We start from the raw sequence: 12,255 nt of genomic DNA, 5'->3' as shown, positions 1-12,255 counted from the left end.
TGGATCTAATCAATGGGATTAAAAGTAAAATCTTTAATAAGATACAGGACTAGGTTCAGAGACAAAAACAAGAGTTTATGGACTATACTCAAGAAAAAAAAAATCAGAAAGAGCAGGGTAGCATGGGAAAGTGAAATAACTTGGCTTGCAACTGAATTTGGCAGGAATAAGAGAAGCATGGCATGGAAAGGGGGAATAGTGAGGGATGGAGGAGCGAGTTTGAGAGGAGATGGGGAGTGTCCAGGGAAAGGGCGACAGCATGACTGTGCTTCACTGAGGAGGAGGTCAATCATACGTCATGGGTTACTCGAAGCCAAGGCAGCATCGAGGCAGGAAAGGATGGAGATTGAAGATTTTGAGTTACAGCAGGATCTTGAGAGATATAAGAGCTGAGATGGCATGGAATGAGGTGGAAATCCACCGCCACATTGGTGCTTACAACTGTAACAAGAACATACCTGTCCAGGTACAGTTCACTAATGGAGAGCCAGTGGATTACATTCTGCAACACAAGCATTTACTTAGAGGCAGGGAAAACTATTACAACATTTATAATAACAGATACATGATAAAAAATAAACAGCCCACAGGGCGAGCCGACCTCCACGACACAACTCTTCCTATTTGGGCGTAGTTACCCACCGCAGTGCTAACTCACCCCATGCCCCACCCCGTGCTAACCAACCCACACTTGCTTCCCAGGTCATATCCTCCCGAAATCAGCCCTCTCATCCCCTGCCCCTGCTTATCTCCCAACACCTCCTCTGACCCCATTGCATTCAAATCCGTCTGCTGTATCCCACATTCCAAGGACTCCTTGATCCCCACAATCCCCAAAACCCGCCCAGCCCTCATCCCCTCAACCCCCAAAACCCGCCCAGCCCTTACCTCTCCTTTCACGTGACCCCCTCCTCTTGCGAGGGGGTCACATGGACCCCCGGGGGGGGGACAGGGGTACCCCTCACCTCCTCCTCCATTTCCCTCTTCCCCCCCTTCTGCCCCAATGCCCACACCTACTCCTGAGTTTCCCTGACTTTTACAACCTCTCTCCCACTCTCACTATCCATGCTCCATCTACCCCCTCCCTCCATCTACCCCCTCTACCCCTCAACCACCTCTATTCTTCTCACCCCCCCCAACCTCTCACCCTCTATCTGACTCTCAACCTCATACTACCTCTCAACCCCCCTATACCTCTCAGACCCCTCCCTAATTTTCAGACCCAATATGCCCTTCCTACTCCAGACCTACCTACCCAGTATGCCCTTCCTACTCCAGACCTACCTACACAGTATGCCCTTCCTACCCAGGCCCTACCACAGATCTTCCTACATACCTTCCTAGATGCCCAGCCCCCATTTGCCCCCCCCCCCATGTACCCCTCCAGACCCCATTCGCCCCCCAGACACCCCCTGGATCCCCCCAGCCCCCATTCACAAAATGGATGGTCAATGCCGACTGGTTCAGTTGGCTCTACCAGATGTATGGGCCTCCGGAACTGGACCTCTTCTAGTTCAAGTACATATACTGTGACAAAAACTACATCTCAAGAGGATAGAGTAGGTTACGCTATTTCTACCCCCTCGTTGGACCTCTTCGCGTTGGCGTGGTCGAGGTGTCTCCCGTTGTATGTTGCGTCCTTTCCCGACTGTGAGGCTTTTGTAGACAGTGCCTTTAAGCAGGACTGGTCGAGGTGGGGTTACCTATACCTCTGTCGCCTGGTTCTGCTGTTCCTCCTGGTTCTAGCTTGCTTAGAGACTTATCAAGCGAGAGTTGTCCTTCTGGCCCTTGGTGGCCGGCCAAGCCTTGGTTTCAAGCGCTGGTTGTTCAGTGTCCGAATCCAAGAGTCTTCCAACGGCTCCACTTCTTTCAGCAAATCAGTACGGTCCGTTACGTGGCTGGTTCGATCTTCTCCCCGAGTCTTCGCGTCTGGTCTTTCTGACTTGAGTCTATCACCCCCCAAGTAGGGTTAGAGTGCGGCTTTGTAGAATGTGTCCCACCTGTATGCTTCGTCTCGGCGGCAGTATGAAGTTTCCTGGTGGTCCTTCTGGCAGCATGAAGTTTCCTGGTAGACCTTCCGTTATTTCTTATCCTTTGTTGGTTTACTGCGGTCTCTAATAGGATTGTCTTGTCCTTCCTTTCGTGGCTGTTCCAGGACCGTCAACTTATGCTGAATACTGTCGCCTCGTATTGTGCGGCACTGGCGGAGCGGCTGCAGCTTGCGTTCGGCGTTGATGCTTCTTCTACACCATTACACAAGATGTCTCATGTGTTGTTCCACCTCAGGCCTGCTTATGCGCCGCCTGAGCCGTCCTGGTCGTTGGACAGGGTGCTCTCCTTTTTCCCTTCATGGTTTGGGGTAGCCCCGTTGGTTCAGGATAGTTTTTCCAAGGTTCTTTTCCTGTTGGCATTGGCGTCTGAGGGTCGGGGCGAGGGAGTTTCATCCTCGTTTCTGTTTCTGCTTTTTTGGTCCTGGTGGTAGGTTTGTTCGTTTGCAGCCGTCTCCTTCTTTTCTGACGAAAAATGAGACTGCCGCTTTCTGGATTTCTGGAGGGGTCCTTGATTGTAGATGCTTGGTTGTTTAGGCCAGGGGTACATCATGTGTTGTGTCCGGTTGTGACTCTCCACTGTTACCTGTGCACGACGGCCTTGACAGCCGGAGACGCGCTTTGGGATGATCCAAGTTTCCCTTCTTCCCTGTTGCAGGGTTCTGGTCTACCAGGTCGTCTTCAGAGTTATTCGATCCAGCCAGCCTGCGGTGAATCCTCGGGCCTACGACGTTCGTAAGTTTGTTGCACTGGGTGCCTTCTTCGGTAACATGACTCTGGCTGATATTCGGGCTAGGTTTTTTTGGAGGACAATGCGACGTTACCAGAGGACAATGACGATAGTGTTCCCCTCACACATTAAGTGTTCGTGGTAGACCTACGATACGATACGCAGAACAGCCTCATCTTCTGCCATACCTATACGCGAGTCTAGCACAAGACGACGGGGCCGTGTTTTTGGTGCTCGTGGTGGTGTTGGCCGTGGTTTTGGCGCCAAAACCAAACCCTCGGGTGTACTTGTGTGGGAGGATTGTGAGAGATTTGATCCACTAATTCCAACTTTTGATGGTACCACTGTTGGTGTGACACCATTATTCCCCTATACAGGTGATGATATGGCTGAAATCGACTATTTTTTGCCTTATTTGAATAACGAATTCAAGAACCATCTCGTGACTGAGACGAACAGATACGCTTATAGACACTGGCATTTTACTTGCCTTTCACATGACACGATGGAAGGACACCGAAAATTACAAAATTTGCGTGTTTCTTGCATTGAGCATGATAATGAAACACTCTGAGAAGCACGTCATCCAGGAATATTGTAACAAAGACAGCCTTGTTCCATCCCCCGTGTTCAACAGGTACATGTCACGTGATAGGTTCCTGCTGCTTCTCAGGTTTCTGCACTTTGAAAACAATGAAAATGAGAACAGACACGACAGACTTTGGAAGGTGCGGAAGGTTTTTAGTGATATGAAAGGCAAGTTCTGTGACTATTTTGTACTTGGACAGAATGTGGTGATTGATGAATCGTTAGTCCTCTTCAAGGGACGACTTACATTCAAGCATTACATCCCATCAGAGCGGCACCGGTTTGGACTAAAGATTTTCGTGCTCAGCGTCTGCGAAACTGGTATCGTCATGGACATGAAGCTGTATTCAGGTACAGACGTAAACATACAAGCACAAGAGCCACACGGGTTCTCCGGCAGTGTTGTCAAAACCCTCATGGAACGGTTGCTGAACAAGGGGCATATACTGTTCACTGACAACTACTATACCAGCCCCTTGTTGACTGAATTCCTCCTTGACAACAACACCGGCTTATATGGCACTGTGAAAGTCTACAGGAGGGAAATGTTAGTGTTTGGTATAGGTATTGCAGTGGGTGATTGCCAGCAGCGAAAGTGTGACAAGATGTTATCAGTGCGGTGGAGGGACAAACGAGAGGTGAATATGTTGGCAACAATTGACACAGGTGCTATGTTGGACAGTGGCACAGTGCACTTTCAAACACACTTCCCAATATATAAACCCGACTGTGTCATAGACTAAACGTGAACATGTGCCTCGTAGATAAATGTGACTTGATGCTCAGTGCCGTCGAGTGCGTGTGGAACTCTGTGAAGTGGAGGAAAAAATTCTTTTTCCCCCTAATTGCTGTTGCAGTGCTCAACTGTGTCAACATGTATCTAGTGAAATCAAGAAGAGACTCCCAATATGGACATTCAGTGTTTCTTTAGTTTCACAACTGCTTCGTGAAGAATGGGAAGGAGGGCTCTGTTCCAACGTGTGGGGTGCCAACAACAATGCCACACGCAGTTCCAGACAGAATGAGGGGTAACGAGATGTTCGGTGTACACAAACTCCAATATATGCCAGGCACAGCATCACGGGACAAGGGTAAACGTGCCTGTGTTGTATGCAAGAACACTCAACATAAAGAACGCAAGCGATGATGAATCTCCACCTGGTGCGTTGATCGCAAAGTTCTACAATGCCCTGTCGACTATTTCGCTGCATATTACACACTCGCAGAGTTCTGAGTGTGTTGATGGTGAATGTATATAGTGTGTGATAGTATATAGTGTGTAAATATGTTGTAAATATACATGAATGAACATGAAACATTGGAAATATGAGCAATATAAGTTGAGACATTTGTGATGCATATAACACAGTGTCTTGGGACAGTACGGATGTTCTACTGCCATAATATTGTGTACGTGGTCACTATACATAGGATTTGCAAGAAAAACAAAACAAATGCATTTGGAAATGTATGCAAAAAATGAATATAAAATTATCTGTGGCAACTCCAGCAAGTTGAAGCTGGCGCATGACTGGCTCCGAGAGTCTACGCCTCGGGTGACCACCAAATAATGACGTTACACGCCATTTTTCCGGACCCCATTGCGGCCAAAGTAAGTACAATTTCGATTTGTTTATTACACATATGTGATCAGGGGAGCGTATTAATATTAAAAACAAAAAAAATGACAAGAATTTATTTCCGGCTCACAGAGGGGGGGCCGCCTTATTTTTAGCCCGAGCAGCACAGTGGTTAAACCCATATTTTACTACAATGTACATAGAAATAATCCTAAAATTATGATACAATGTACCTGCTGATAATCCTCAAATTTTACCCTAATGTACCTACTAATTTTTTTAATTTTTTTTTTCAATGTACCTGTTAACATTTTTAAATTTTCTTACATCAAATCAATCAAATTAAATCAAATCAAATCAAATGTTTATTTAGGTAAGGTACATACATACAAGAGATTTTACAAAGAGTGATGGATTAATAGATAGGGCTAGTACATATAATGCCTAAAGCCACTAATATGCAAAGCGTTTCGGGCATGAAAAACTTAATTAAATGACTAAAGCTTAATACTAATTGAGCATAAAGAATAAAATGAGTTGAGAAGAAATAAAAAAAAGAGATAAAAAGGAAGGGGAACATGGCTGAAAAAGCAGCACAAATACAATTCTGTCGACATACAGCGTCATTAAAAAAAAAACAGACATTGGTTGACAATAGAGGGGTAAGGTAGGTTACAGGGAATTTATTAGGTATAGCTTCGTTTTTATCTTAAACTGGTTGAGAGAGGTACAGTCTTTAACATGGTTGGGAAGGTCATTCCACATTCTGGGTCCCTTGATTTGTAGAGCATTTCTAGTTTGATTAAGTCGTACTCTAGGAATATCAAAACTGTATTTATTTCTGGTCTGGTGCTCATGGGTTCTGTTACAACCTTCTATGAAGCTTTTGAGGTCAGGATTGGCATTACAGTTCAGCGTTTTATATATGTATAATACACATGAGAGAATGTGCAGTGACTTAATATCTAACATATTCAGAGATTTGAGTAGGGGTACCAAGTGATGTCTGGGGCCAGAGTTGGATATTGTCCTAATAGCAGCTTTGTGTTGAGTAATTAGAGGACGTAAATGATTTTGGGTAGTAGAACCCCAAGCACAAATACCATAGTTGAGATATGAATAGATGAGGGAGTAATAGAGAGTCACTAGGGCAGGGCGGGGTACATAATATCTGATCTTAGCAAGAATGCAAACAGTTTTTGAAACTTTTTTTGATATATTTAGAATGTCCCTGGAAATTCAGCTTGTGGTCAATGAGAATGCAAAGGAATTTGCGATCTAATTTGTTACAAATTTGGGTATTGTTTATTTTGAGATATATTTGATTAGAGGATTTATTGCCAAACAGAATATAGAAAGTTTTGTCAATGTTAAGGGTGAGTTTGTTGGCAGTTAGCCAAAGATGGACTTTATTTAGCTCAGTATTTACTGTGGCATTAAGAGCAAGGGGGTCAGGACTGGAGTAAATGAAGGTTGTGTCGTCAGCAAATAGAATTGGTTTGAGGTGTTGGGAGGCATTTGGAAGGTCATTAATGTAGATGAGAAAGAGGAGAGGGCCAAGTATGCTGCCCTGAGGAACACCAATGTTGATGGGTAGGGTGGGAGAAATTGAATTATTCACAGAAACATACTGGAGCCTGTCAGTAAGGTTGGATTTGAGGTAATGATACATATTACCTACTTAAAATTATCTGTTAGATTAAGGACCTGCCCGAAACACTACGTGTGTTAGTGGTTTTACAAGAATGTAAAAACATCAATACTGTTTTACTGTCATAAACCCAATGTACCTTCATGTATAAAAGTAAATAAATATAGGTAGTGGGAAATGGTGAGGAAGGGAGAAAGAGGACTATGGGTGAGGAGGGACCAAGGAGATGAGGATTAAGGGGAAGAAGTAAGTAATTATAAAAAGAAAGCACCATGTTGGGGTGACTATGTAAGGCCATCAAAGTTGCAGGATATTCTAAAAGTGCTAAATACCACTAAGGATGCTAATACTAGAATAGCAAATAATTTTTTTTGGGGGGAGGGATATTCTTGCACAGGCTGAGGGGCTTCTGGCTGGCCCACTAAATGTTGCCTGTTTCTGTTTTACTTAGGAAGAGTATGAGTATTTATGACTCCTATGGTCGCTTCAGTTAGATTTTGTCCCATGTGTTTAACAACTTCTAATGCTCTGTTGAATCGAAGTTGAAATCTTAATGTGTTTGAAACTCTGCACTGTGTTTGTTACGAACCCGGATCCAGCGTCCGAGCACGGAGCAGTAACGACCGCGCCATCTGTGGGTCAGCTCCCGAAACCCCCGCCAAACAGACGACGACACCTGGTGAGGACGGCGAATACCGGCCACAAGGGCCAGTTTCCAGTCCTGTTCAGCACTCAACACAGCCGCTGCTGACCTCTGGTGAGGTGGTGCTCAGACACCAGCGCCATCTATGGAGTGGATAGGTGGGCGTTTGTGTCTGAACCTGTAAGTGAGGTGCCTTACTGTGTCCCAGTTATTGATGACGTGTCTGCTTACAGAGCCGACCTGGGACTGCTGTGATGGAAGTGGAGTCAGTCTACCCGAGGCAGCCGTCTCCATACCTTGTACTTTGCTGCAGCAGTTGTGAAGTCGTCCCCCCCGGAAGAACACTGTGGTGTGTTACCCTGCCAGTGGAGTGGCAGTAAAAGGATTACCCGGGACCGACTGTTGGAGACGATCATCCACTGGGGTATTGAGGACAGGAGAGTGATTTGTGGTGTCACACGAGGCTCCTGTCTAGGGCGTTCCCCTTATATCGTTCGTGGAGTGGCCTGACCAGCCTTGCTGATCCGGAACCTGCCAGCAGACCAGCTGGACGTGTGGTTGACGGCCTCCACGGCGGTGCCCCCAGTGGACCTGTGTTTTGGCTGACCTGTGGCCAGGGTAGGCTCAGCTTCCTAGAGGATTCGTTGTGAGGCCACGAAGAAGCACCGAGGATTTAGCACCGAGAGCGAGGATCCATAGTCTTCAGCAGAAGACTCCAGTGTATTTCCCCTGTAAAATAAGTGTTTATACCCCTCCCCCTGTGCACTCTTTTATATCTTATTTATTTATATGGTGATGGTAAATTATAATCTTAAGTTCTTAACTTTCTTTCCCTACTCCCTTTAAGTTACTTGCGTCACGGATCACATCCCTTGAAAGCCACTACTGGCTTGGGGTCGGATATAACTTCCTCTAACAACATCAGAGTAAGAACCCCGTTGCGTCCCGAGAGGGCCGTAACAGTGTTAGATAATGTTCCAGTGGACTATCGGGTATTCTTCCACATTGCTAACATTTCCTCTCATCTTCTTGAACCAGTAAACTTATTTCACATTCACATTGGTATCCAAGCCTGATGCGATGTAAGTGTACTTCAGTTGTTCAACTGCTCTCTTTCATCAAAATACGTGTCTGTAGTTGGTTGAATTCTTGTACTAACCCACAGATCCTGATGTTGCAACTGCAATGTTGTGGTCACTGTACATCTTTTGCATTGTTCTGTTTCTAATTAGTCTTAATCTGTGATAGACTCTGTGGTATGTAAATGTCTAAATTTCTTCTCTTAGTTGCAAGTTTTACAGCTTTGTCTGCAATGTCATTTCCTATTTTTCCCACATGACTTGGCACCCAGTTGATAAGTACCCGACGGTCTTGATGTATGAGTGTTTGCGTTAATGATATGACATTTGTGATCAGATAGCTGTTGTTACGTATGTATTGTTGTTGCAAAGTTTCAATAGCAGTTCTCGAATCTGTATGTATGATATCATGTTGTTGGTCTTCAGCAAGAGCTTGTTCCAAAGCCTTTTAAATGACTAGCATCTCTGTTTGTAAAGTTGAACACTCGTTTGAGAGTGTTCAACTATTTACAGAGATTCCTGCCTTAACTGAGCTCCGGTTTCTTGTCCCTACTGGTTTACTGATCCACCTGTGAAGTATGTGAAGATGTCAGATGCCAAGTTAACATCTATATGCATCTGTGCAATATTATATAGCAGATGAGGATTAGTTTTTTTCTTTTTTCCTCCAAGAACCATATTCTTAAAGTCTGCTGGCAGAGATTCTCAAGGAGCTTGCATAACAAAGTCTGCATGTATTTTATCGACAACCCACTCAGTGATTGTATTTGTTATATGGAATGTATTGATGGTGTTTGTCGCACAATGGGTCCACCTGTTGCTATTGGAGGCTCTTCTGTCCCGAGTTAGTGCTCAAGTGATTATATATTTAAGTGAACTGATTCTAGGTCTAGTCAATATCTTGGTCAGCATGCATGCAGCAATCCCTTTTACCCTTATTTCAAACGACGTTAGCTTGATTTCTGGTTTTAGGTTCAGTATTTTAGTCCATCTGGGAGCCCCTGTTATGACTCTCATTGCATCATTTGAATAACCTCAACGTTTGCTCGCTGACCAGAAGAAAGAGTGAGTAAAGCAGGCGCTGTATAATCAACTAGGGAATGAACGGCGTGTCTGTAAAACATTCTTAACACTGTGTCCTGCTCCTAGACGGGCCCTTTTACTCTAGCATACCTGTGACTTATGTAATCTTGAATCCATCTCAGCATATTTCTCTTTACATCTTTTTTTAACTATGGTGTGGAAAATTGCTTGCATGCTTGCAAGTTCAAATGATTTTTCTAGATCAAGAAAGATCATATAGCTGGGCCTGAGTTAACTGTTCCTAGTAATGTTGCTATGCAGTGGGCAGAATCTACTTCTCAAGTAAAGTCATACATGTGTTTTATGCGAGTCTCCAGTCTTCCACAGTAGCCTATTTAAGACCATCCGATCTGCAGATTTACTAATGCATGATGCATGATTGCCAGATTCTGTAATTGTCAGTTCCTTGACAAAACGGTGGTCGTCTGGTCCGGGAAGGCTCTGCATTAGTGTAATAAGATGAGAGATAATGCCTGCACGTGATGATGGGGGCTTCGAAGGAGCCTGTGGGACCCTGGGTTCCGTTGTGAAGGTTGGGTGGCCTGGTGGGAGGAGCCACTATTTGGTAAGACTGGAAAGTCTTCTGGTCTGTTGGTTGGAGCTGAGTTGGTGTGTTGAGCACCTGTGGGCTCTGGTTGCGGAGATAGAAGGGTTGTTTCTCTTGGTTTCAACTGGGCCTTGATGTTTTCCTGTCTGGAGGGGCAGAGATAGGAAATTGCTGGGTGAATGCTATCGCAGAGAAAGCAGCGATGGGTTGTTGCCTTGCATATGGAGTAGTGACGGTCCAGTGCACAGTCTGTACGCACGCAGGCTGGATGGGTGCTGATACTTGTTGGTGGGGTGGGAGAGCTCGTAGCACTGGAAGCACTGCTGGAGCTCATGGTATCGTTCCTTTTTTACTTGTTGGGGTGATATTTGTTAGCTGAACCAGAAGAAACGTTGAGTGGTAGCCTGGGTGGCCGCAGCTATGGTGGTGAAAGTAATCTTTAATAATGATTTGTCGGTGCTGCAGAACTCTAGGTTGAGAACATCCACGTTCGGATTTTCGTCCTTGATATAGTCCATGATCTTTTGTTGCGGTCGGTCAGCGATCCACTGGCTGGTCTTTCTGGTAAAAACAGTTCTTCCGGCCAGGAACAGACGTGGGAAGTTAGGATAAAGGTGGTGCTCCTTACGAAATATGGCATCGTTGGTCAAGAGTTTTTCTAGTTCTTCCTCACATGAAAAGATGAGCACGATATCATCACCTTTCTAACCAATGTTAGTGGGTGTGATGCTGGCCACGTCCTTCAAGATCTTCAGAATATCGCTTTTCACGAAAGCATGACCGTCAAAGGGGGTAGCTCCGACGTTTAGACTTTTGGGTCGATTGTGACCACATCCTCAACGTGTCGCATTGGGTCACGAGCACAATTGGCGCCTAAAGCGAGCGATATCAAAGATATCTGCTTCTCCACGGATTGTATCAAGGGGCAGGAGACCGCGAGGGATAGTTGGGAAGCAAGATACACGCACATCCTGAAAGTAAAGACATTCAACAAGGATATGCACGATCATAAGAGAGACAATGCAGTTTGGACAAAAAAGAACAGCGAGTTAAACATGTATGGAAAATACATAACCTAGCCAGAGCCGTATCACACCGCCTGTTACGGTGGTAGGAGGAAGGCCATGGAGACACGCTACCCTTAGGAGCACGCACCTCCTTATCAGCAACAGAAGACCAACGACCCAGCCAACGGGGACTGACTGAGAAATAAATGACTGGGTTGAACCCGGAATAAGGAACGCCTTTGCAGAAAATAGGACAAGTGTGGGTAGCCTCCTTAGCGGCTGCATCGATACGCTAAATTATGGAAACACCAATATGGCTGGGAACCCTGCAAAACAAGACTGTCTTATCTTCTGGAGATGAGAAACAACCACTGTTGAATTTCGACAACGTTCAGGATCAATAGGATTAAACTACTCCAGAACCATGTTGGAATTGCGATAGTCATCTACGACAACCACGATCATACAAAATTGCATAAAGTTCTGGTGTGAAGATGCTAGGCTCCGGGAGTCTCATAAAGGTTTGGTCAGTATATACAATAGAGTAGCCTACACCGTCGGTAAACTTAGTGGGAGTGTGAAGAAAAATGTTCAAGGAATAGGTGTTTCAGAACTGTTGGAAGGGTAGAATCCTTTGCTATATGGGTCAAGGTTTTGCAAAACTTTAAAAGTGGGACCTGCCATGGGGGGCAAGGATGGAACGACATGAGGAAAAATGTTGGCAACAGGAACAGAGAAAGAATCTTGCAAGTGAAACGTAAAATTCTACGTTTTCAAGTGGTAAAGGAAAAAGAAACAAGAACAAAATAACGCTCTAAATAAGTAATGTGTGACAAAAAATGAGCTAATTATCCCTATGCTGGGCATGATCTCCGGACTCAGAGGCCACAGAGAACGCTCCCACAGCTGAGCTTCTACGTCTCTGGTTATATTTTCCTACACATTGATCATATCTTGTATACATACTCCCCCTCCCTGTCCAGCCCGTTGCTGCCATGAGGGGGCTTGGTGAGCGGCTGCCGGAGTGTGTTGCTCCATGGGACAGTCATCTGTCCCTTTGTGGCCTTATGCTCCTGCTGCTGTCCTCACGAATTCTACTGGATGACTTTTCCTTTTCCTTGTTTCGTTTTTCTTCCCCCCTCTCTTTTCCTTTGTAACTGTCATTTAACGCCGACCTTTTGCCTGTTTTGATTATTCTTTTGGCCTTCTTTTGTTTTGACGCCCGGGTGTTTGAGGAGCCATACTCCAGCACCTGTAGAACTGTAGTGCCCAACGTCTAGAACAAGGGGACCCTTTTAT

At 45.2% G+C, this 12,255-nt stretch overlaps 1 protein-coding gene across 1 annotated transcript; it reads left to right on the top strand.

The window, feature by feature from the left end:
• The first annotated feature begins 3,332 nt into the window (after positions 1-3,332).
• On the top strand, positions 3,333-4,109 carry LOC138352695 (piggyBac transposable element-derived protein 4-like). Its single transcript, XM_069305273.1, has one exon. It carries the CDS (start codon positions 3,333-3,335, stop codon positions 4,107-4,109), a length of 777 nt encoding a protein of 258 aa, XP_069161374.1.
• The last annotated feature ends 8,146 nt before the right edge of the window (positions 4,110-12,255 follow it).

This window comes from Procambarus clarkii, chromosome 54, assembly GCF_040958095.1.
Source record: "Procambarus clarkii isolate CNS0578487 chromosome 54, FALCON_Pclarkii_2.0, whole genome shotgun sequence".
NCBI classification, from domain to species: Eukaryota; Metazoa; Arthropoda; class Malacostraca; order Decapoda; family Cambaridae; genus Procambarus; species Procambarus clarkii.
This window is presented reverse-complemented; position numbering and strand designations above follow the sequence as displayed.